The sequence below is a fragment of the Chenopodium quinoa genome, unplaced genomic scaffold (genome assembly GCF_001683475.1).
Source record: "Chenopodium quinoa cultivar QQ74 unplaced genomic scaffold, ASM168347v1, whole genome shotgun sequence".
Lineage (NCBI taxonomy): Eukaryota > Viridiplantae > Streptophyta > Magnoliopsida > Caryophyllales > Amaranthaceae > Chenopodium > Chenopodium quinoa.
Window position 1 is genome coordinate 414,513 of NW_018744874.1, and position 27,640 is coordinate 442,152.

A 27,640-nucleotide genomic window follows, 5' to 3' on the forward strand; every position below is an offset into this window, starting at 1 on the left:
TAATTTGGACCACCCCAAAAAGGAAATAGTTGCGAGTAAAGTGGACCGGAGGTAGTAATATTTAATTCATTTCTCTTACCTAGATCCAACATAAATCATATTTTATTAATTTCATATTCTCTCTTTCAATTTTCTCAATTACTTTTGCTTTTTACAATTTTTTATTCTTTCACTTACTCCATTGCTGGGTGGGGGGAGGCCGTTGCTGCCGGTGTCGGGGAATTATGAGGTCGTTGGCCTTCAGCGGCCTAGCAGGGGAGGGGGTGAGTTGGCAAAGAAGGGTGAAGGTTGGGGTTTTTTTCCTTTTTTTTTTTGAACTTTATAATTATTAGATTTTTAAATAATTAATCATATAATAATTCCTAATTAGAAAAATGACAAATCACATTCTAACATGTGTCACAATTAACCTTAATAATCGGTTACAACATGTTTTGACTCATTTAAAGTAGATACCCTATAAAGGTTGGATTATTTTGAGTTAATTGAATGGTTGACTTATTTTGAGTGAACAGGGCAAATGTTGGCTTATTCTTGACAAATATTCCTATTACCTCCGGTCTAAATTACTCGCAACTTTGGGGTATTATTTGTGAGATATAAAATATTCCAAAGTTGCGAGTATTTTGAACCGAAAGTAGTATATACAATTGGCGTGTCAATTATATGGTCCACATGTTATAAACAAGCTCTGATATTTTTTTTTTCTTTTTCTTTTTGTTTGTGTTATTTTTTCTTTATTTTGGTTTTTTTAGGTCTATAATAACTCTTTCTTTTTTTTTGAAGGGACGTCGTTTCTTTATCGAATAATGACAAGGCTTTTCATTATCTTTATTAGGATGATTTTAAGCTTATGAAAGACCAAGTTCTTCTTATCTCTTTTGAGGGAGGATTTTTTTTGCTTAATGGATTGCTACATGTTGTGATGTGTCCAAATTATCAAATGAAACGCTTAGGCATGCCAAAATAGGCCAGAGCATGGGTTACGTGAGATAGGTACCCAATTTAAATTTCTATCAAAAATAAATAAATTATTAATGATATATGAATTCATATCCGAAAATTTTAGAAATCTGATATACAAAAACTATTAGATCGAGTAATTTGGATATCCAACATTCGTAGTTTATTTAAAGGTAATATGTATTACATTAATGAAAACTAGCAATGCTAAGGATTTTTTTTTTTACATAACTCAAAGACTATTATATAATTAAACTAACTTTAGTAAGATCAATTGACACACAACTGTTCACATTTTTAAATTTATAAAATAAAAATATACTATGTAAGATTAATTTTTGTAAGTATTTTATATGTATAAATAATTATTTTCAAATGATATGGAGTATTAGGATATGTTCATATTTACTGAACTGAACTGATTGGAGCTGAACTGAACTGAACTGAATTGAACTGAACTGATTAGAGCTGAACTGAACTGAACTAAGCTAAAATGAATATTTTATGAGAGAGGGAAATTAAGAGCTGAACTGAACTGATTGGAGCTGAACTGAACTGAATTGAAAATAAGTAAATATGAACAGGCCCTTAGTTTATTCATTTTGTTTATTTTTTTAGATCCCAAGTTTTTTTTTATCATGCGTTGAATTGTTTATATTTCCAACTCTTTATTTTTGTAATGTAAAGGGGTAATTTCATTGTCATTGATAGTTAATGAATTATATTACTTTATGCATATTTTACGATAAGATTGGAAATTTTGTTAATTACGTACAGCCATTTAAAGTTTGCAATTTTTTTTAAAAAAAAATTTGCAAATTGCAGCCCAAAAGTACTAATAGATGGTAAATTACAACCCAATTTAATATTTTCACCGATTTGCGTGTCGAAAAATGTTACATTAAGATTTTAGTGATATTTTAACCCTTAAGCCTCTAAATTGAGCTCGAAATTGTCAAAAAAAAAAAAAATAGCACAAGTGCAATTTGCAATTTTTTTTAATCGAAATATTGTGGTTCGGTTTCGATTTGGGCAATAAACAAGCCGAAAACCGAATTTTCAACCCTAAACATGAATGACTCAGTTGGACCCTTGGACCTGAGTAGTATAATCCGGAGTATTTAATTTCACTCAATGCATTACTATATATATATATATATATATATATATATATATATATATATATATATATATATATATATATATATATATAATATTTCACCCGGTTCACCCTTTGGGCTAATCCGAATTCAGGGATCAGTTTTGGGTAGTTAGGTTCTAGTCCCCTCCCCAATCATTACATATGATAGAATATCGGCCACCATGCCTCACAAGCTTGCACCTCGCTCCACTCCTTGTGTCGTCTTAGGCTACCCTTCCGACCATAGGGGATATAGGTGTTTGGATATCAACACAAATAAAATCATAATTTCTCGCCATGTCACTTTCGCTGAAAGTACCTTTCCTTTCAAAAATATCACCAATTTTAAATCGAATGATTATGATTTTTTAGCCCTTGATGATCCTTCACCATTATTGCAACATCATTATCTGCAAACCCAGATGCGTCAAAATGGGCAGCCCACACCTCAGGGGCATACAAATGGGCTGCGAACCTTGCTGCCACAAAGCAGCCCATCTGGCGCTGGAAATCCAGCGGGCCAGACAGAAGCCCAGCAGGGCAGCCCCCCTCACCCAGTGCCCAATGGGTCACCTACGGCCCACCAGCCCAGTCCCGAGCCTCACACTCCCCTGAGCCCACTGAATCAGCCCAGCAACCAAATACAACCCAATCCACCTCCTTTTACACGCACCACACCCACATACACACCACCTCTAAACCTGGGCACCGTGCCGGGCCGGGCCGCCGCGGGCCGTGCCTGGCGGGCCACGGGCTGGTTCGTGACGTGCCCGTCGTGCCGGCGGGCCCAGGATTTCGTGTCGTGCCGTGCCGGCCATTTTCACAGGCCAGCCCACGGCACGGCACGGCCCTCGTGCCTGGCGGGCTCGTGCCGTGCCGGCCACGTGCCGGCCTGCGGGCTGGTGCAGTTTTCAAATATATATATATATATATATATATATATATATTTTTTTTTTATTTTTTTTTTTATATGACAACATTATAAATTAATAAGTTTATAATGTATATAATTTATAAAATTATAATTATAAGTTTTATAAGGTTATAACTTATAAGTTTATAACTTATAAGTTATAAGTTATTAAGTTATGAATTTTATAATTATAAGTTGAATATTTATGTTTTATAATTTGTATATTCAATATTTATATTTATATATTTACTTTATACTATTACTTTAAAATTTAATGTTTATGATTTATTAGTAATTGGTATAATTTTATTTTTTTTTAATATGAATTTACAAATTGTAACAAAACGGGGAAAAAAGGCAAATTGGACTTTGAATGTGAATAATGCGTACTTTATATTATTATTACTTGAGTTGAGAAAATTGTACAATGATAACAATGATAAAAATCATACAATGATGGTATTAAACAAAAATTGGAAAATGATAAAATTGATATTTTTAAAATCGTACAATATACAATAATTGTCTATTCTTCTTCTCTTTCTTCTTGCTCGTCTTCGTCTTCGTCTTCGTCTTCGCCTTCGCCTTCAAGGTCATCGGCTAGTTGCATAGATTGGGAACTAGCCGAACCCGAACCGGAAGCGGAGGTTCCTTCTTCGTTGTCGTTGTGGTCGTAAGAACGGTCTTGTGAGCGATTTTCCGCATCCAACCAATCTTTGAAACACACGCACATTTCTAGTGTTTCGGGTTTTAGACTTGTTCTTCTATCGTCTAAAACCCTTCCGGATGCGCTGAAAGCTCGTTCGGAGGCGACGGAGGAAACTTGGATAGTAAGAATGTCTCGTGCCATTGCCGCCAAAGTTGGATGCTTCGAGCTTTGTTGTTTCCACCATGCAAGGAGGTCGAGGCTGTTTATCTCATCGTCGTCCATGCCTTTGGTGAAGTCGTAACTCAGGTACATCTGCAACTCTGAGACGTCGCTTTGCGTTCTCCTGATTGATGAATCACCTGAAAACCTTGAAATCAAGTTAGTAGCTTGTGAAAATAAATGTTTGGCCTTCTTACTTACGTTTTTGGATGGTTGGGAAGGCCCTGAGCGAGGAACGGTGCCATATTTGGCTTCATAGACTCTATATAAAGCAAAAAACTGATCCTTCAAATTAGTCTTATAGTTTTCTACATCATCGTCAAGAAACATGCATTGAAAGTAAATGTCAACTAACATAAATGTGTTTTCATACTTTTGCCTAGGATCTAATATGGAAGCAAAAATATAAATCAAAGGAATCTCACTATAATATTTACGCCACTTTTTTTCCATTGCTGGAAGATACTGATCATAATCGCTTTGATGGCGATGATCAGCGAAAAGTTGGGCGAGTAAGCATGCATTAGAAAGAAAGTTTTGAGCACAAGGATTGTAAACAGTAGAAAAACAATACGTCGTGTTATATAATAACTGTAAAAATTGCATATATCTTTCACAGTTATTCCAATCATCATCATACAAAGCATTTTGTGGAAATTTTTGGTTGTAAAATAATGTTAACGGACCCTTGTACTCAATTGCCTTTGTTAACATGTCATAGGTGGAATTCCACCTAGTTGGGAAATCGGTTTTAATTTTTATTACCCTTATCTTTTGTTGTTTTAGAAAACTCTTCCGTTCTTGGTATCTCATGTTAGAGCTATTAATAGACATAATAGCATCTCTGATTTTGCTGTAGTATGGGCCAATTTCCCGAACTCCATCCTGTACACATAAGTTAAGTACATGGCAAACACATCTAGTATGAAGAGCTTCACCGTCTAATAGTACATCGGTTAAGTTTTGTTTGATAAGATTAGTTGTGTATGTCATAGAGGTTGCATTATCAAAAGTCATAGACATCATTTTATCTCGAAGGTTGTATTCGTCTATTGCTTGCATTAAATGGTGAGCAATGTTAATGTCGGTGTGTGGGTATTCCAGCATTTTGAAATGTATTATTCTTTTTTGTAACATCCATTGATCATCTACCCAATGGCAAGTCACACATAAATAGTGATATTTATAACCACTATCCCAAGAATCGGATGTTAAAGATACTCTACAGTTAAGGTTACTCAATTCGGCTTGTAACCGGACTTTGTACTCTAGGAAATTTTTCATTGCGGCGGAACGAACGGTTTTCCTAGAGATTCTTTTATGTTGGGGTTGTAGTGCTTTGTTAATGTAGGTGTTGAATGCGTCACTTTCCGAGAAAAGAAAAGGTTGTTCGGCGTGTACTATCATTTTTCCTAGTTCATCCCTATCCCTCTCATAGTTGTATGTAAAGCCGTATGGATGGAATTGGGAAATTTTGGGCTGGGTTGGATCACTAGCTGGTTTTGCACAAGCTTTCATGTGTCTAGATAAGTGTCCAGTCCCGTTTTTGGTAACTGCCGTGAATACACTATTACATGTTTTACATTTTGCCCATTGTTCACCATCTTTACTTAGGACAAAATAACGTCATACCTCACTCCTTCGGTTTTTCAAAAGTAGCATCTCAGTTTCGGTTAACCATTCATGACGTGTGTGATGGTTAGTAGTGGGACTAGTGGGAGTGGCAGTAGAAGGGGTAGAACCGGAGGGAATTCGGGTACTTTCTTGGCTACCTTGGCTAGAACAATAGTTTTGTTGATCACCGATATAATTAGGTGGAAATTGGTATGGTGGTAGTGGAAATTGGTTTAGTGGTGGTGCTGGAAATCCCGACGTATTATATGGCTCATAGCCCGGGGGGAAGTAAATGGGGTCATTGGTTTGACTCGTAATTTGGGGGCTCGTTGTATTTGGTGGTTCCCTAGAACTACTACTACGGATAAGTCGGTCTTTCTCCCTAGACCTAGATGATGGGTTGTTCGATGCCATAATTAACAATTAATTTTTTAATAAAAAGTGGTTAACTATAATAATAATAATTAATAACAACAATTTTAACAATAAAAATATCAATAATAATAATTAATAACAACAACTATAACAATAACAATAACAACAAAAATAAATAATAACAACAATTGTAACAATAATAATAATTAATAACAACAATTATAACAACAACAATAACAATTAACAACAATAATAATTAAACAAGATTATTCTAATAATAACAATAAAACAATAATAAATTTAAGATTAGTTTAGATCTTACAACCGTGCTTCAACGCTCCACTAATTACGATTACGAACTTTTTAATTTTTTCCGATATTAGGAAAATAATTAGAGAATTTAAGAGAATAATTAGAGAATTTAAAAAAATAAGGATTATTAGAGATTTAGATAATATAAGAGATAAGAAGAAGAGATTGTGATTTTGTGATTTGGGAATGAAATGGAGGTGAGTATTTATAGAATTTTTGGGGAGCAAATTGGCAAAAAACTAGCCGTTTTTTAGCCGTTTTTTTGGCTTATTAAGGAGCTAGAATAAACGGTAACATTACCGTTGGCCTGCGGGCCGTGCCTGCGGGCCAGCACGACGGGCCATGCCCGTGCTCGTGCCGGGCCGTGCCTGGGAATTCTCAACCCTGTCCGTGGCACGGCCCGTGGCACGGGAGTTGAACTTCGTGCCGTGCCGTGCTTGAATTCGGGTCGTGCCGGGCTGCGCCGAACGGCGGGCCGTGCCGGGCGGCACGCGGGCCAACCCGGCCCGTGCCCAGGTTTAACCACCTCCACTTCGTGGCATACCCCAAATAATTCCAACCTCACCACTACCCTTATCTCCACAAATGCAAACTAGGTCCAAGCATGGGATTTCCAAACCCAATCCAAAGTATGGCTTATCTGCCATCGTCCGTTCCCCGCTTCCTAAAAATCACAAGCAAGCCCTTTCCGACCCAAATTGAAATGATGCGATGCGCGATGAATATAGTGCTTTAATTGAAACGGGGACATGGGAATTGGTTCCTAGGCCTACGGGGGTGAACATTGCTAATTGTATGTGGTTATATCGTCATAAATTGAAAGCTAATGGTGATCTTGAAAGACACAAAACTCGTTTAGTTTGTGATGGCAGGTCTCAGATTGAAGGTGTTGACTGTGATGAGACGTTTAGTCCGGTTGTTAAGCCGGCTACTATTCGAACAGTGTTGAGTTTGGCTATGGCTCGTAAGTGGTCTATTCATCAACTTGATGTTAAAAATGCCTTTTTACATGGTGATTTAAATGAGTGTGTTTATATGCATCAACCCCCTGGTTTTGTTGATAAGAGATTTCCAAGTTATGTTTGCAGACTTCGCAAGGCTCTATATGGCCTCAAACAAGCTCCGAGAGCTTGATACCAACGATTTGCTAATTATCTTTTGCAGATGGGGTTTGCATTGCTAAAATGGATAATTCCTTATTTATTTTCCGACATGGGAAAGACATGGCATATTTACTTCTATATGTTGATGATATTGTGTTGGTTACATCCTCAGATAAAATACGTGAGAGTATTATCACTCACTTACGGAAAGGGTTTCCGATGACTAACTTAGGTCCTTTGAATTATTTTCTGGGTATTGCTGTTACTCGTACTCCTTCTTACTTGTTTATGTCACAGCAAAAATATGCACAGGAAATTCTTGAGCATGCAAGTATGAGCAGTTGTAAACCTACACAAACTCCAGTGGATACTCAATCCAAACTCAGTGCAGACGCTGGACCTAAGTTTCATGATCCAACACTCTATCGTAGTCTTGCAGGTGCATTACAGTACCTCACTTTTACTCGTCCTGATATAGCTTATGCAGTTCAGCAGGTCTGTCTATTTATGCATGATCCCAGAGTGGCTCATTATGATGCATTAAAACGGATTCTGCGATATATTCAGGGTACCATTGATCATGGGTTACATTTATATCCTTCGGCTCCTAAAAACTTGATAACTTATACTGACGCAGATTGGGGCGGGTGTCCTGACACTCTACGCTCCACTTCCGGTTACTGTTGTTTTTTGGGTGACAATCTTATTTCTTGGTCGTCTAAGCGTCAGCCTACTCTTTCTAAGTCAAGTGCAGAGGCAGAATACAGAGGCGTTGCAAATGTTGTTTCTGAGGCTTGTTGGCTTTGTAATCTTTTACTAGAGCTACACTGTCCTCTCCGGCAGGCCACTCTTGTTTATTGTGATAATGTCAGTGCAATTTATTTATCTCATAATCCCGTACAGCACCAACGCACCAAACATGTTGAAATGGACATTCATTTCGTTCGAGAAAAGGTGGCGTTGGGGCATGTGCGGGTCTTACACGTTCCTTCCTGGTATCAGTTTGCAGATATTTTCACAAAAGGCCTACCTCGACAACTATTTGTGGATTTCAGATCCAGTCTTAGCGTACGTCCTCCTCCCGCTACGACTGCGGGGGTGTGATAGAATATAGGATTAATATTCTTGTTATTCTGTTATCGTAGGATATATTTTGTAGATATTTTGTATTTATCTCTTGAGATTTCCTAACAAGATTAGGACTCATACTTGTAACCCTATATATATTGATTAATGGAATACACTCCAATCTGAGGAGTTTACAGTATCTAACAACATATATAACTATATAAGAGAGTACATTTAAATTAAAAAAAAAATAAAAAAAAGCACACAACAGACCTGCACCAAACCTAACATACAAACCAAACATGAAACATAAGAACACAATAAATTGCACATAAACATAACTGTCGTTGAAGTGATGATATATTACATCATACACAAGATGACCTCGTTCCTAAATCAATTATATCTAGTATTGCGAGTTCGTCAACATTTTAAGTAGCAACATTCATGAAGCTTTCCTTTTCAATAAGAGTAAATCTCTTACAAAACCAAGTTTTGGACATGTTGAGTAGTGCAATGACGTTAACGTCACGCACAACAGCCCTAAACATCGCACCAGTGTTGCTACTACCGCGAGGATCACTTGCATCAACTACAATCCAATCATCGTCACCAATCCTCCAAAACTTTCCAACATGACTCGATTTTATGCGAAGTGTACCATCAGGAGCTTCGAACAACTCTTGGGCTACATCAACCACAACCCATCCAGGAGGAATAAATTAAAGTCAACCAAATTACAAGAAATTAGTGGAAAGTCAATATACAATTTGGACCCCCACTTCTCTAGTTATAGAAAATCTTATCCTAGTGAAAATATGAGCAGCAACACATGCCCAAGTGTCTTGAGTCTTCGAAAACTTTTGGATCCGCTTTAGCAACGCAACCGCCTCCTTCTCTAAATCCCGAAGAGAAGAGATAGAAAAAGGAAGGAAACCATACCTAAAGTAATAGCTTGACAACTAGCTTCATACTTGACCCGCTTACGATGAGCCGCATCAATCACAACCCTCCCAGGTGCGAAGTCAGACAACTCAATCTGAGTCAAAGGAGAAAACCCAGTAAAGTCAACACACATATCGCGACCTTGTTCTCAAGAGTAAAGCAACACATCTGCAGGTCTTAGGGCCCCATCTTTCCCTCTGACAACCCAATGTCAACCTCTTTTCTTGCTGAAATCCCAGACATATAGCATACATTAAGAAGAGTATCCCGAACAACATTATGGCGATGTTTAATACCCACCATACCAACACATGACACCGCATAATCCTTAAAAATATCCCCAACAATAACCTTAGAGCAAGTAGAGTACAGTGTCAAAATAGAGAATAAAAGAACACCCAATTGATAACACAACACACTACGATATGTCAGTGTTCATCGTCTAATCCAGACCAGAAATAGGGACCACACAAAGCCAAGTTGAGGTGTGTTCTCGTTGATGAGATTTCTAAAAAGCTGACTGACGAGGAGATAAAAATGTGGATATTGCAGAAGCAGCAACCTTTGTGAAATATATATCCGTCAATTTCTTCATAAATTTTAAGGCAGCGACCTGACTAGGATTACTAAAAATTTCACACTCTACAATTTTATTAAATAGACCCGCCGCCTCATAAAAGACACGACCAGGACCAACAATACCAGTACGCTGTAGAAGTTGAGTCTGCAAGCCAGCCGATTGCAAACAAGAAGTTAAGCAAGAAAAGCATAATGCCTAATATCACTCACAGAATAAACACCAAGCCCTCCAAAAGCAAATGTCGCCACTGCCAATCGCTAAATCTCGGTCCCAAAGCAATGACAATATGCTCCAAATTTTGGTAATATTGTTAGAGACGTGTAGGACTTTATTGTAATCCAATTTAAGAAAGAATACCATTAAACTTTCTAATTTATAAGTAATACTATATTTTATACTTCAAAATTAAATAAAGTTGTTGTTATATATTAATAAATTTGAACTTTCTAATTTATAAGTAATACTATATTTTATACTTCAAAATTAAATAAAGTTGTTGTTATAAATTAATAAATTTGAACTTTCTAATTTAAGTATAAAAATATTAATTCATTTATTTAAATTGCAGCAAATGAGGCATTAGAGAGAGCTGCATTTTATGGGCTGGAGCCCAATATAATAGTTTATCTAATATGGGTTGCGTTGAAATTGGAAATGGCAACTGTACAAATTCTTACATAGACCCTGGTCCACCTATCCTATGTGGACCAGGTATTAAACGCACTCTTCTCTTAATTAAACACAACTTCACCTTGTTCTTCAAATCCCGCCATTTTAACTTTTTTTTCCCTTTTTTTTATAAGATCCCTGTTCCCTATTTAATCTGATTTTTTTTACTTCTTTTTCGATCATAATTTAGATCCACAACATTGTCAATGAAATCATCAACATTATCTCTTCTTTTTCTTTTTTTTTTTTCTTTTTAATTTCACTCTTCTGAACTTCCTCTCTCTTCTTCTGAACATTTTCTTGCTTCTTCTTAACCTTAGCTTCTTCTTTTGAGACTCTTTCTTAGCCTTCTTTTGAGCTTCCTTTTTAGCTTGATCCTCAGGCTCCTTTTGAGTTTCCTTTTTAGCTTGATTCTCAGCCTCCTTTTGAGCTTGATTCTCAGCTTCTTGGATTGGTGTTGGGTGGTGGATTTGGGTTGAAGTTCATATTGGTTGCTGCAATAAAACAAATGCTTCTTGGATTAAAAAATAACAATATCAAAATTTGAACAGGAATCACAAATTATATGAACTAAAACCATGAAACATTTGAACCATAATAACAAATTATATGAACTAAAATCACAAAATATTTGAACATTAATCACAAATTATATGAACTAGAACCACAATATATTTGAACAGTAATCACGAATTATATGAACTAAAAACACAAAATATTTGAACTTATAAAATAAATGCTTCTTAGTTTAAAAAATAACAATATCAATTTTTGAACAGTAATTACGAAATATATGAACTAAAACCACAAAATATTTGCAGGTAATCACATATTATATGAACTAAAACCACAAATCATTTGAACAGCAATCACGAATTATATGAACTAAAAACACAAAATATTTGAACCTATTTACCTTGTTTCTCCATTTTCTGAATGTTACTTTATCTCTTTTAAAATCTTTGGATCAACAATTTGACTTGTTATATCCAATTTCTTCTTCCTTTTGTTTCGGATTTGAGAAATTGTCATGTTCAAATAACTTAGGGTTTCAATTCATCATTTAATTTCAAAATTCAAAAATTATATAGGGTTTTAATTTACTTAAAATTTATCTTCATCACTATTAGAAGAATTTGGGTCCCTAAAAATGTGAAAATTGTTCAGAAAATTATATTCAATTTTAAAAAACTACGAATGAAATTTTAACAAATTATAACAACTACGAACGAGTAATTGCAAATTCAAAGAAATTTAAAGAAAGTATAGATTCGGAAATTTTATTTACCTTCTGCACTGGTTTCTTGTTTTTCATCCATGGTTATGCTCGAATTTGCAAAGGAGAGAGAAACGAGAATTTTTCAGCCTTTGAAAGAGTGAATGTTCATATTTAATGTTATGTCAGTTTTGTTGGAGTGGAAAGAAAGAAACGAGAGTTTGGGCCGCGTTATTTGTTGTTTTGTTTTTGCTGGTGGATTGTATTTAGGCTGGTGGTCTACCTCTTTTAGATGGACCAGGGTCTACCATAGACCTATTGGTTCTAACTTTCCTCACAGTGATCTAAAACGATCGAGAATATGTGTCCTAAAACGCTAATTCCTACAAAATACAATTAACACTACAATAACACATAGTAGAAGTGCAGAACATATATATTAGTGGTTAAAGTGGTTCTAAAGGAAATAAATAAGCTCAAATAATAAGATCAAGAAACAGGGGTAAAATCATTATATAAATTAGAAACATCACGTACAATCGATTCTGAGTGCAATTATCTTGTCCCTAAACATGTATCACCACCTCCAAAAATGATACACGGGACCTAGTGCATCTTGTAACCATTTATTGTTGAAATTGAAAACTTAAATTGTACATAACCATTTATTGAAGAGATGATACAGAGTACATATATGTTTTTTTTTTTTTTTTTTTTTTTGGCAGAGGTTACAATTTAAAACACAAAGAAACAACTAAGCCCGCTACTATTACCCTATGACCATATCACGGGCTACAGATTCCATTAGAACGCTATTACATATATATATATATATATTCAAGAAGGGATGAGAGAGTACATATATGTAATAACCATATTTGTTGTAGCCAAGCCTAACAACTTGGTTATGGACATTTCTTTGGTTCAAGACGTAGCATCATGTATTGGTGCTATGCATTCTATCCTTGGGCAGCAAGATATTCAACCCCTTGAATTTCTTGTTGTTCTTATTAACTAGTTTATTTTAGTTCTTTTTATGCTTTGAATAAATTGTAAACTTTAGTCATTTTAAGTTTGCAAATTAGTTATATTTTTTCTTAGTTCTTTTTATCTGATTTTAGTTCGAAAACTATTGTCACATTCACACAAAAGTACAAGTACAAAGATACATCAATATGGCAGCCATTTAAGCTTGGAATCCGAAATTCTTTTACAAGGAATTTCAAAGCTTTGACTTGGGAGTTACAATCAGTTTTCAAAGAGGAATTACAAGCCATTACAAGCCTTAACTTCAGCCTTCAAGTGGCCGTTGATATCAGTCAACATTGGAGCATCTTAAGCCTTAATTTCAGCCTTCAATTGGCTGTTTAATTCAGTCAGCTTTTGGAGCAACTAAAGGGCGTCCAAGTACACCCTTGTCCACATACATTCAAGCTAATTTCAAGGCTTAAACCAAGGAGGAGTTACACTTCTTTGCTGTTTGAATTTGGGCGTGAAAATTGGAGGAAATACATCTCCAACTTGCTGCTTGGATGGGCGTGAATTAAGGGGGAGTTACACTCTCTTAATTCTGATTTTATTTCAGCCTTAATTTGGAGGTTATAAGCCACCATTTTCTCTTTGATGTATCTAGTTAAATAAGGCTTCTTTTATTAATCTATCTAGACAACAAAAGCTGATTTGTACTTAGCTTTAGCTTAGGCGTGTAACAAGTGAGCTGAACAGCCACTTAAGTTAGCTTGTACTTAAGGATGCTTGTTTACTATAAATAGCAAGCAAATGTGAATGAAAAAATCAGATTATTCAAACAAAAAAAACTTGTCTTACATTCGTTTCTTGGATTAGAAACAAAAAACCTGAAATTCTTGGATTTGGAATTTCGTTTCCTTTGCTTAGTTAGCTAGTTTAGGTTACTAGTTGGCTTGTGATCTTAGGAATCCAAAACGTTTCTTAGTGGTGTGACTTTATCTAAGAAGCCTTTGGTTCTTTAGCCTTATCTATCCCTTGGTTTATCCCTTGTGTATTTCGAGTGTTACTCCAAATATACAACATTTGGCGCTAGAAGGAGGGGGATCTACCAAACACATACCCAAACACAAACCATGTCCGACATCCCACCCCCTAATTGGCAAGAATATGTCAATAAGGTTGCACAAGAGAAAGAAGATATGGAGCAACGAATGCAATATTTGCAAGGTCAGTTAAAAGATCTTTCTACTAAGTTGCGCCATCAAAAAGAGGGTTCACCCAATCATAGTGATGAAGAAGTGAGTGAATCTAATTTCAATCACAATGATAGACCTTTTCATGAAAGAGAAAGGTCACGGCCTAATAATGACATTAAGGCTGACATCCCGGAGTATGATGGCAAACTCGATGCTGATGAGTTTGTAGAATGGCTTAGAACGGTGGAGAGAGTGTTTGATTACAAGCAAACACCGGAAGAAAAAAAGGTGAAGATTGTAGCCTTGAAGTTAAGAAAATATGCCTCAACTTGGTGGGCTAGTGTGTGTGCCAAAAGGGAAAGGCAAGACAAAGAGAAAGTGAGATCGTGGACCAAGATGAAAAATATGCTGAAACAAAAGTTTCTTCCCACATACTATGTGCAAGAAAACTTTTCCAAGTTCCACAACCTCAAACAAGGTACAAAATCAGTAGAAGAATATGCTAGGGAATTTGAAGGATTTGTCATGAAATGTGGAGTAGAGGAAGATGAACCTCAAACATTGGTGCGCTTTTTGGGAGGACTTGACCCAAAAATAGCCAATGTGGCCGAACTACACCCTTACACCACCCTTGAAGAGCTCATTATCTTAGCACATAAGATTGAGCAGCAACAAAAAGCAAGAGGCAAAAGTGAATCATCACGTTTTGCATCTCAAACCTCATTTCCCCAAAAAAAGCAAACATCAAATTTCCCACCTTTCAAACCCACATCCAATCAGCCTACTTCTAAACCACCTTCACAAAACACCCAAAATTCCAACCCAAAACCAGCCCCAAGAAGATGTTTTCGGTGTCAAGGCCTTGGACATTTGGCTAGTGATTGTCCAAATAAAAGGATTGTCACTTTGATTGAGCATGAAGAGGAGGACGAATTAGAAATTGAAGTGGACAGCAACCTTGAGGAGCATGATGATTATGCGTGTCTTGGACCCGATGAAGGAGAATGCTTGGTGGTTCGACGTACACTAAGCAATATGATTGGCAAAGCAGGGAGTTTGCAACGTGAGGCAATCTTTCACACTCATTGCACCATTGGTAGTAAGGTATGTACCTTGATTATTGATGGAGGTAGTTGTACCAATGTAGCTTCACAAGTAATGATAGACAAACTGAAAATAAATCCGTCCCTCACCCTAAACCTTATGTGATTCAATGGCTAAATCATGGTAAAGGGATTCAAGTAACACAACAAGCCTTGTTATCATTTAGCATTGGTAAAACTTATGAGGAAGAATTATGGTGTGATGTTATACCTATGGATGCATGTCATATTTTACTTGGTAGACCTTGGCTATTTGATAGGCGTGTGATGCATGATGGGTATAAAAACACATATTCCTTCACTAAGGATGGACAGAAAATACTCCTTACCCCTCTAAACCTAAAAAACGGCCACCCCATATCCACACCCCCCACTTCCCTTACCACTCTCATAAAGTCAGAATTGCATGAGTATAAAGCTCACAAACAATTCATTTTAAGCCAACTTGATACCCCTTCCCAACCGACACAAAAAGAACCACACCCACTCCTCACCCCTCTTCTCAAAACCTTTTCCCATGTTTTCCCCGAAGACATTCCCCATGGCCTACCCCTAAAACGTGACATACAACACAAAATTGATCTTGTTCCCGGATCAATGCTCCCAAACAAACCAGCCTATAGAACCACTCCAAAAGAAACCGAAGAGATTAGGAGGCAAGTGGAAGAATTACTGTCCAAGGGTCTTATTCGTAAGTCTCTTAGTCCATGTGCTTGTCCTACTTTGATTGTGCCTAAGAAGAATGGAGAATGGAGAATGTGTGTTGATAGTAGGTCAATCAATAAAATCACTATCAAGTACCGGTTTCCTATTCCAAGGTTGAATGATTTACTTGATGATTTGCATGGTTCTAAAGTGTTCTCTAAAATTGATTTGAGAAGTGGCTATCATCAAATTCGAATTTTCGAAGGAGATGAATGGAAAACCGCTTTCAAGACAAAGGAGGGCCTCTATGAGTGGCTTGTGATGCCATTTGGTTTGTCTAATGCACCATCTACATTTATGCGCCTTATGAATCAGGTTATGCAACCTTTCATGGGTAAATTTGTTGTAGTTTATTTTGATGATATTTTGGTGTATAGTAGGGAGGAAGAAGAGCATTATATGCACTTGCAACAGGTTTTTGAAGCCCTTGAACGTGAGAAATTGTATGGTAACTTAGAGAAGTGTCATTTCTTCACTTCCCAAGTTATTTTTCTTGGCTTTAAAGTCTCATCACAAGGCATTGAAGTTGATGAAAAGAAAGTTGCTGCAATTCGTGAGTGGCCCACGCCACAAACCATGCAACAAGTTCGAAGCTTTCATGGACTTGCTTCTTTCTATAGAAGATTTGTGCGGAATTTTAGTACCCTCATGGCACCTATCACGGAGCTAACTAAAAATCAGAAGTTAGTTTGGAATGATAAGGCTCAAAAGGCCTTTGATGAGATAAAACATCAACTTACTAGTGCACCTATTCTTTCTTTGCCTAACTTTGATGAAGTTTTTGAAGTTGAATGTGATGCTAGTGGAGTTGGTATTGGTGTTGTCTTGTCACAAGTTGGGCGTCCTCTTGCCTACTTTAGTGAAAAACTCAATGAAGCACAACGGAAGTATAGCACCTATGATAAGGAGTTCTTTGCTCTTGTTCGTGCTTTGGACCATTGGAGACATTACCTCATTTCCAAGGAGTTCATCCTTCATTCAGATCATGAAGCCCTCAAATATCTTCAAAGCCAACAAAAACTCCAACCTCGCCATGCCAAATGGGTGGAGTATTTGCAAGCTTTTCATTTTGTGATCAAGCATAGGAGAGGCGCCATGAACAAAGGAGCTGATGCGCTTTCAAGGAGATACACACTCTTGAATTCTTTCAAAGCAAGGGCGATTAGCGTTGAATATGTGAAACCAAGTTACAAAAATGATCATGACTTTGGTGATTTATTTTTAAAATGTTCTAATCATGCTTACAAAGATTATTACATTTTAGATGGCTATTTGTTCAAAGGAAACAGGTTGTGCATTCCAAGATCAAGCCTAAGAGAATCTCTTATCAAAGAGTTTCATGAAGGAGGAATGGCGGGACACTTTGGCATAGAGAAAACTACTCTTCTTGTCCAAGAATACTTTCATTGGCCTAGGTTGGTCCGTGATGTGGAGTTCATTGTGAAGAGATGTGTGATATGTCAAAAGGCCAAGAGTCATAGTCTACCACAAGGCTATCTTTTGCCCTTACCTATTCCACAAGCACCATGGGAGGATATTAGTCTTGATTTCGTTGTGGGACTTCCTATCACCCAACGAAAGAAAGATTCTATAATGGTTGTTGTGGATCGATTTTCTAAAATGACTCATTTTATTGCTTGTCATTCAACTTATGATGCTACTCATGTTGCTAACTTGTTTTTCAACGAGATTGTTCGTTTGCATGGTGTACCTAAATCCATGGTGAGTGATCGTGATCCAAAATTTCTAAGTCATTTTTGGCTTACATTATGGAGGAAGATGGGCACGAAATTGAACTTTAGCACTTCAAGTCATCCTCAAACAGATGGTCAAACCGAAGTGACTAATAGAACTTTGGGATCCTTGCTGCGGTCTTTGGCTACTAAACGTCCCAAGCAATGGGAAGAGATGATTCCTCATGCGGAGTTTGCTTACAATCGTGTGCCTAGCAAGACAACAGGTTTGAGTCCTTTTGAAGTGGTGTATGGATTCAATCCGTGCACTCCTATTGATCTCACTCCCATTCCCTCACCAAACAAGTTCAGCAATGATGCCGAGGTGCGCGCAAAAGAAATCAAGTCTATGCATGAGCAAGTTCGTTCCAAAATTGAACAAACTAATGCAAAGACAAAGGCATACTATGACAAGAAAAGAAAGGAGGTCCGTTTTCAGCCCGGTGACTTAGTTTGGATTCATCTTCGAAAGGAAAGATTTCCTTCTAAAAGGCGGTCCAAGGTTAGTCCTCGTAGTGATGGTCCATTTGCTATTGTTGAAAAAGTGAATGATAATGCTTACAAAGTTGAGTTGCCCGGAGATTATGGTGTTTCTAGCACCTTTAATGTGGCTGATTTATCACCTTACTATGATGAGTTTGAGGAGTTGCCGAGTTTGAGGGCAAACTCTTTTCAAGAAGGGGGGAATGTTGTAGCCAAGCCTAACAACTTGGTTATGGACATTTCTTTGGTTCAAGACGTAGCATCATGTATTGGTGCTATGCATTCTATCCTTGGGCAGCAAGATATTCAACCCCTTGAATTTCTTGTTGTTCTTATTAACTAGTTTATTTTAGTTCTTTTTATGCTTTGAATAAATTGTAAACTTTAGTCATTTTAAGTTTGCAAATTAGTTATATTTTTTCTTAGTTCTTTTTATCTGATTTTAGTTCGAAAACTATTGTCACATTCACACAAAAGTACAAGTACAAAGATACATCAATATGGCAGCCATTTAAGCTTGGAATCCGAAATTCTTTTACAAGGAATTTCAAAGCTTTGACTTGGGAGTTACAATCAGTTTTCAAAGAGGAATTACAAGCCATTACAAGCCTTAACTTCAGCCTTCAAGTGGCCGTTGATATCAGTCAACATTGGAGCATCTTAAGCCTTAATTTCAGCCTTCAATTGGCTGTTTAATTCAGTCAGCTTTTGGAGCAACTAAAGGGCGTCCAAGTACACCCTTGTCCACATACATTCAAGCTAATTTCAAGGCTTAAACCAAGGAGGAGTTACACTTCTTTGCTGTTTGAATTTGGGCGTGAAAATTGGAGGAAATACATCTCCAACTTGCTGCTTGGATGGGCGTGAATTAAGGGGGAGTTACACTCTCTTAATTCTGATTTTATTTCAGCCTTAATTTGGAGGTTATAAGCCACCATTTTCTCTTTGATGTATCTAGTTAAATAAGGCTTCTTTTATTAATCTATCTAGACAACAAAAGCTGATTTGTACTTAGCTTTAGCTTAGGCGTGTAACAAGTGAGCTGAACAGCCACTTAAGTTAGCTTGTACTTAAGGATGCTTGTTTACTATAAATAGCAAGCAAATGTGAATGAAAAAATCAGATTATTCAAACAAAAAAACTTGTCTTACATTCGTTTCTTGGATTAGAAACAAAAAACCTGAAATTCTTGGATTTGGAATTTCGTTTCCTTTGCTTAGTTAGCTAGTTTAGGTTACTAGTTGGCTTGTGATCTTAGGAATCCAAAACGTTTCTTAGTGGTGTGACTTTATCTAAGAAGCCTTTGGTTCTTTAGCCTTATCTATCCCTTGGTTTATCCCTTGTGTATTTCGAGTGTTACTCCAAATATACAACAATATTACTTCGTGCATGTATTGGACGATAGATCCCCTCCCAAGTCAATCATCATCAATATTGCAAATTCGTCTATATTTTTAGTAGCAGCATTCAAGAGGTTTTCCTTCTTGTCAGTAGAGAATCTCTTGCAAAAATAAGTGTTGGACATGTTTAGTAGTGCCACAACATTAACGTCACGCACAACAAGCCTAAACTTTGCCTCAGCTTCAATACTACGACTAAGATCATATACATCAGGTACGATCCAATCAGCGTTATCAATCCTCCAAAACTTTCCGAAGTAACTCGATTTTATGCTAAGTGTACCATCAGGAGCTTCAAACACCTCGTGGGCGACCCTAGGATCATTAATATTATCAAATGAAAATTGAAGAAACGGAAGATTTTTTAGCTCGACTGCACCTAAATATTTGCCATTATTTCCCTTGAATGCGACACGCTAGGGTATTTTAAACAAGTTTACGAGAGTGAAAACATCACACAATTCTTTATTAATATCTCTTGACGCTGCATATAAGCATAAATTAAAAGGGGCATTGGAGGTCCTCCACAAGCATGCATAGTGACCCATTTGAATATGCATAAGTCGCATTTTTTGTGTACCATCATCATCACTTAGATATGTTGGCTTGAACAATGTACAACTCCAATTGCTTTGATTTTCATCTATGTTGTGGGCTTATGCACTAATCCAAGCGCGAATGGGAGACCACCTATAAATAATCATACAGTCCAATATTAACGGAATTTATCAATGATTAATTTATCATTTAATTTAGGGAAAATTATCAAAAATAATACAAATTTTAATCTGCCCGCCAAAAACAAATAAAAAATAATACGAAGTATAAACTTTTGGAGACATTCACTTCAAACAAGTTAGGGCCTGTTCTGTTTCGTTGAAATTCAGTTCAGTTCAGTTCAGTTCAACTCAGCTCTTAATTTATGTCTAATGATATTGCTAATGATATAAAGCCAAATTTCATTCTTTTAAGCTCTTATTACAACGACAACAACAAAATAATAATAATAATAATAATAACAATAATAATAATAATAATAATAATAACAATAATAATTGAAATAATAATACTAATAATAATAATCAATAAATAATAATAATAATCATCAATAAATAATAATAATAATAATAATAATAATACTTATAATAATACTAATAATAATAATCAATAAATAATAACAATAATAATATTGATACAATTCATTGTTCAAATGGTTCTATTTTTTATTTGTAAGATTTGTTATTAATTAAAGGAAAAGAGAGTGGGTTAGGGTGTTGGGCCGTAGCAAATTTTAGCTTTTCTTGTTGGTTCTTTTTATATATATATATATATATATATATATATATATATATATATATATATATATTATTTTTTAAAAAATTTGTTTAAATGAGTTAGATACATGTAAGTGTTTTGTGTTCTTTTGTCCTAATACTATTTTATTTTTAAATTAAATAGTATATGTGTTTAAAATGTTTAGAGGTTTCAAGTTTTTAATATATTTTCCATACATTTTATAATATATTTTCCATACATTTTATAATTATATAGTATATTTTTCGTAAATATTTTAATATGTACATTTGTATATACACATATGTATAGTAATAAATAATCAATAAATAATCAAAGATCACTAATCCGTAGTTAAAACCACTAATTAATAAGTTCAGTTCGGTTCAGTTCAATTCAGTTCAGCTGAGTTCAGTCAATTGGAACAGGCCCTTATTACGGTATTACCTATTGACTATTGTTAACTTGATTATTGGGTTAATGGGACACGTGTCAATATTTATTTATTTTTTTCACTTTATATTTTAATTTTATAGGTAATAATGTTAATTATTGTTATTATTATTACGAAAGAAAACCCCTCCCCCACCAACCACCCCTTCCTCTTCCTGACAAGGCTCCCAGCATCTGTTCCCTGGCGCACGACCCACCGGTGACCACATGCTAGCGCCAAAGCCTCCTTCTCGCGCCGGGAAAGAGGAGGGGTGACGTATGCGTGAGGGAGGGGGGTCGCATCGGCATTGATAAGTGGGATCTGGGCGCGGTCGGCGCCGAGTAGGGGTGTTCAAAAAAACCCGACCCGATTTCTCAATGACCCGGCAAATACCCGATGGGAAATTTGGAGAAAAAAACTGTTTTTTCGGGATGGGTACCCGACCCGGGAAAATTGCATGTTATCCGGGTCGGGACATGGGTCGCATATTTTAATACCCGGGTACCCGTTTCCCGAAAAAAAAAATATTTAAAAAAAAAAACCCTCAAACTCCTCAAAGGCCCAGCCCATACCCTTATACCAGTTTGGAGATTAGGGTTAAAAAAAATTCGCTCTTCCTCACACTCTCTCTCTCTCTCTCTCTCTTCCTGCCTTGTTCTTCATTCAAGAGTTCAAGGATCTGACTTCTTCCTTCCTCTTAATATCTAATTTCTAATCTCCATATGAGCAAACTTCTTTTCCTCTCATAATCTATCAAAAAAAAAAAAAAAAAATCCTAAATCAACAACAAAATCAAATCAAAATTATATACCCTACGGCCGAGTGGGAGACCGCACGATGAAGAAGATGGTGGCCGGCGATTGTGGTGCTACGGTGGAGAAAAAAGCTTGAGGGTGGCCGACAATTCAGGTTCTTGAAGATGGGTCCGAGAGCTTTCATATAATTTACCCATAATCTGGAATTATAATTCTTGATTTTGGCCATTAAAGTTTAGAACTTGAATAGACAACTGTAGAATTAGGATATGGAAATTTATGCAATTGTATGTGAGGATATGATTGATGGTTAAGCAATCAAAAAGAGCTTTGCTCATAGATCTATTTCGTGATAATTGGTGGTATAGTACTTGATTGTAAATTTTGGATTTTAGCATACTTGATAATTGTGGGTTAAAGTAATGTAAATTGTTAATTAATCTTGTTATTCTGTTGTAAATTATTTTGTTTTGATTAATTAATTTTTTATTTTTTTTTTGACAAAAATGTTAAGTGAATAAACTCGGGTACCCTTGACCCGACCCGAGAAAATCGGGTACTCGAAACGCGGGTACCCGGTTTTCTCGGGTCGGGACATGGGTCGAGTTTTGAACTACCCGAAAATCCGGGTACCCGTGTTTTCGGGTACCTGGGTACCCGGATTTGAACACCCCTAGCGCCGGGGTTGGGAGGTAGCTGGCGCAAAGCGGTGGCTGGTGGGGGAGATGGTGTTTTTCTTTTAAAAATATTTTATTTTTGAAATTTTAAAAATATTTTAGTTGTCAGTTAATAATCATTAAAATTGTTATTAAGAATTAATTACATCGTTAAATGAAAATATCAAAAAGAAAAAAGAAATTTGACCGGTCATTCATTTTGTAAGTTAAATTACTTGTTTAAAGTGAAAACCTCCCAAAGTTTATATTATTTAAAAATAATAAAAAATTTGACTTATTTTGGAAAAATTTAATGTTTGATTAAAATAGTTCTAAACCAAGTAAAATCATACCACCATAGACTCAAATTAACTTGAGAATAAAAGACCTAAAACTGAACATGACATGATCAGGAGATGATAGATGTGACCAGAATATAACTCACAAATTATTAATCTGAGCCAGATTTGACTTGGACCCCAGAATGACCCGGCCAAACCAAATTTAAGTTATTGAAACCCGGATTCATTCAACTCATCAATACTGAACCGACCAAATTCAACTTAACCTATTACTAACCTAACTCAAATTTGATCAACTCGACTGGATATTGAATGATTGACCGTATTCAACTTAAACACCACATATATCATTTATCTTATATAGTTACATTACTTACGTACATGATCCTTTTTTAGAGAATATCGAACTATGTCGTTCTCCAAACAAAACTATATCAAGTTGTACATGACTTGAAAATGACACGAATTAGAACTGATAATAAACTACCCGATCACCTAAACTTGACATGGTCTTCACTTAATCAACTCGATCCGACAATAACCAAACCAAAATCAAATTGAGTGTGATGATGACACGACCTGGAAAAAGGTTAATTCAGACTAACTTTTAAATTTGACCTCTTTTAGGAGTAAGCCAGGGAGAATGATAAGACTCACAGAGCCTTGGGTGAGATTTTATCCTATAACTAATAACCTGGCCTTCAAGTGGTGAGGTTAAACCCTTATCAATAGTCTTCGTAAGATTATTATTATATCCAAAGAAAACGGAGGAAGTGATATATATATATATATATATATGACAAAGCATAAGTACATACATACTACATATGTTTCGAATTATTCGTAAGATTAGATACTCCGTATTATACTCTACATACTAACACTATTTGTCAAATCCTTATAAATAATTTAAAACGGATGCCTTGAAAAAAAAAAATGCATACCTAACAAAATATTTGTTATTGTAGAGGGATTTGACATGGACTAGACCATCATAAGTCTTGGATTGCTCAATTTCAAAGTAGGCACGTTGATCCGTTACCTCCTCACCAGCAAACTCAAGAAGGCCATATGTTTGACTATCTATGTCATTCCTATAGCGCAGGAATTTATTATTGTAGGCTGATTTCAGACAGATTACCTTACTTGCAACCGTTGTTGGTATAGCCGTTGTTGGTACAGACTCCATTTTTATATTATCTTTTAATATCTCTCTTCTTTATACTACTTTCTGAGCTTCTACAAGTACTAGTATTAATTTTCTTTGCATAGTTTGTTCCAAATTGCCATACTATTTATACCCACTTCTTATGCATGCTGTTACGTTGAGTATCTGGACTATTAGTCCGTACCAAAATTGCAATCCGAGTAAATAAGCTCACGTGTTTCACATGTTGTTTGAATTGCGACTCACATGCCCATGTTACCTTTTATTTTCATGATTACGACTCCCTTGTTCTTTTATTTTTGTTGCATTGACATTTTTTGTGTCAAATTTTGATTATAAATTACGCTAGACTATAAAAGATAATCATGTGATATCAAAGTGACTTTGGATAAAGTGAAACTACATATAACTTTGTTGAGCTATGTAGTTTCATCAAAACTACGTATAACCCTTGTAGCTCAACAATGGCTAGCTAACAACTCAGCTCTAACTATTTAGAAATTGCAAGCAATGACCTCGATCGATCTTATCAATTAACCATTAAGGATGCTTATAAAAATTTTAAACTTTGACCCAAAAATAAGCAATGGATCGGAAATAAAAAGGGATCAAGGGAGTACACTTTAAGATGTAGTGTAAAATCATGACAATAATGTACATATACAATTGACGTGTCAATTATGGTCCACATATTATAAACAAGTTTTTTTTTTTAGGTCTATAATAACTCTTTCTTTTCTTAAAGGGACGTCATTTTTTTATCGAGTAATGTAAAGACTTTTCATTATCTTTATTAGGACGATTTTAATCTTATGAAAGACCGAATTCTTCTTATCTCTTTTGATGGAGGATTTGTTTTTTGCTTGATGGATTGCTACATGTTATGGTGTATGAGTGTGTCTAAATAACACACTTGCTGCATGATGTGATGTGTCCAAATTTTCAAAAGAAATGCTTTTCATGCCAAAATAGGCCCGAGCATGGGTTAGGTGAGATAGATACCGAATTTAAAATTCGATCAAAAAACAAAAAAATATTTAAGGTTTTTCTAAGTTATGCCCCTAAACTTCTTCGTTTTCTAAGCTGTGTCCATGCTTTTTCAAACGTCTAAGTTGTGCCCTCAACCTCACTAATTTTTATTAACAATAACTTTTGACGTTAACAATAACCTTTTTTATTATTTTATTTTCTGATTTTTTAATTTTTTTAAAGTGTTAAACCAATTAGAATGGAATACGTGTCAAATAAATAATGTCATGACATCATTGTCGATAAAATAACTTAGCTTCCATTAACAGATATGACTGTCAAAGGGTATTGTTGATAAAATATTTTGAAGTGGAGGGCACGACTTATAACTTTGAAAAAGCATGAGTACAACTTAGATTTTCAATAACCTAAGGGGCATAGTTTAGAAAAAACCCAAATATTTAATATATGAATTCATATCCGAAAAGAAATTTTACAACTTAAGAAGGTTAAAAGAAATATATTATTTAAAAAAAAAAAGTGCACAACAGACCACACACCAAACTTGGTTCCCAACCCAAATGGGAAAGTAGGAAACGGAAAGATATTCGATGAATCACAACGAGGCGATACGCCTAAACAATTCCACAGACAAGTCTTGCTTTTATACACAGGATAACCCTGTTCCCAAATCAATCATCTTTAGTATTGCAAATTCGTCAACATTTTGAGTAGCAGCATTCAGGAAGCTTTCCTTGTCATTGAGAGTATATCTCTTACAAAACCAAGTTTTGGACATGTTTAGAAGTGCAACGACGTTAACGTCACGCACAACAGCCCTAAACATTGCACCAGTGTTGCTACTACCGCGGGGATCATTTGCATCAGTTACAATCCAATCACCGTCACCAATTCTCCAAAACTTTCCAACATGACTCGATTTTATGCAAAGTGTACCATCAGGAGCTTCGAACAACTCGTGGGCGACCTTAGGATTGTCAAGATTGTCATAAGAAAATTGTAGACATGGAATCCCTTTGTGTTCAAATGCACCTAAATATTTACCATTTTCCCCCTTAAATGCAACATGTTTGGGTAAATTAAACAGTGATTCCCAGTTTACAAAAGTGAAAACATCACATGAGTCATTATCAATTTCTTTTGACCCTGCAAATAAGCATGAATCAAAAGAGGCATTAGGCCTCAACAAACATGCGTAATGACCAAGTTGGACATGTAAAAGTCGCATTTTTTGTGTATCATCATTATTATCACCGAAATATATTGGCTTGAACAATGTACAACTCCAATTGCTTTGATTTTCATCTACTTTGTTAGCTGATGCAGTAATCCAGTAGTGATTAGGCGACCACCTTCAAAGGATAAACAAAGAAATAATCCGGTATTAACGGAATTATTAGTAAATAATTGATCATTATTAATACTAATGTTTGAGTAAAATTATCAGTATCTGATTATTTTTATACTATCCATGTTTCTTATTATTTACAACGATAGCTTTGACATAAAATGTGAGTAGAAAGTATCTAATCGTTATAAATAATGAGAAATAAAGGTAGAAAGAGACTTATGAGGTGAAAGAATTCATGCCCTCAAAAGCCTTGGGTGGGATATTATCCCAATTTCATAACATGACCTTTAAGTCATGAGGTTAAACCCTTATTACTAACCGTCTAGCCCACTGAGTTAATTAAAAAAAGAATGCATACGTACCTGACAAAATATTTGTTATTGTAGCGGGATTTGAGATGGACAAGACCATCATAAGTGTTGGATTTCTCGACCTCAAATTGGGCATATGGGTCCATAACTTGGTTAGCAGCAAACTGAAGAAGACCATGTGTTTGAACATCTTCATACTTGTAACGCAAAAATTTGTTGTTGTAATCTGATTTCAGACAAACTATCTTCATACCTTCAGCCATTAGTGGTACGCCCATTATTTCTATCTCTTTCTCGTCTTCCATTCTTTAGCGTGAATAGCTTGTGGTCACTGAGATAATATTCTTTGCTTAGCTACTTCTAAATTGCCTTACTATTGATACCCTTCTTTGAAATTTATAGTGATGAGCCCAAATGTTTCACATATCGTTTGTTTTGCATTGTTCCAAGTGTGTGTTACACGAAATCACGAATACGTAACCTTTTGTGGTCCCTCAAGCTAATAAGCTTAATTACTACACTTTTAAAAGTAGTAATATATGATCCACTTTATATAGAAGGAGTGATTAAAGATGGATGTGGTTAATTCTGGGATACACCTTATTGTGATCCGACTAAATGACTAATTCGTTATATGTTGTGACATGTTAAAATAACTCACTTGCGATATGTTAACTTGTGATCTAATTAACGTGTCAAAAGTTTTAAAAGAACTATTTAGACATGCTAAAGTCCACGTGATCCCATGTCATGTCGTGTTGTGCTTACACGTTTCAACTCTTGCTCTCTCCAATACATGCAAACTTAATTGCCTATGTTATCTGGCCACGCCTAGCACCACCCTCAGCCACCCACCTGTAAAATTCCCTTCCCTCCTTTATTTTCTTTCTTTAATTTGTCTCTCCGATCCTTGCTTCTTTGTCACTCTCGAACCCCCTCTCTCGTTTTCCTTTGTGAAATTGTCAATGTAGCCCATCCCATAACGACTAGCATTCCTTTGCTATAGCTCAACTTGGAAAAAGTGA

At 35.8% G+C, this 27,640-nt stretch overlaps 2 protein-coding genes across 2 annotated transcripts; one reads left to right on the top strand and one right to left on the bottom strand.

Moving 5' to 3' along the window:
* The first annotated feature begins 7,370 nt into the window (after positions 1–7,370).
* LOC110704852 (uncharacterized mitochondrial protein AtMg00810-like) lies at positions 7,371–8,393 on the top strand. The gene has a single exon (XM_021882666.1). It carries the CDS (start codon positions 7,371–7,373, stop codon positions 8,391–8,393), a length of 1,023 nt encoding a protein of 340 aa, XP_021738358.1.
* Positions 8,394–24,574: 16,181 nt separating this feature from the next.
* On the bottom strand, positions 24,575–26,988 carry LOC110704960. The gene is made up of 2 exons (XM_021882769.1): positions 26,667–26,988; positions 24,575–26,305 (listed from the first exon to the last, which is right to left on the bottom strand). Exons 1-2 carry the CDS (start codon positions 26,918–26,920, stop codon positions 25,597–25,599), a joined length of 963 nt encoding a protein of 320 aa, XP_021738461.1. The 5' UTR covers positions 26,921–26,988; the 3' UTR covers positions 24,575–25,596.
* Positions 26,989–27,640: the final 652 nt, after the last annotated feature.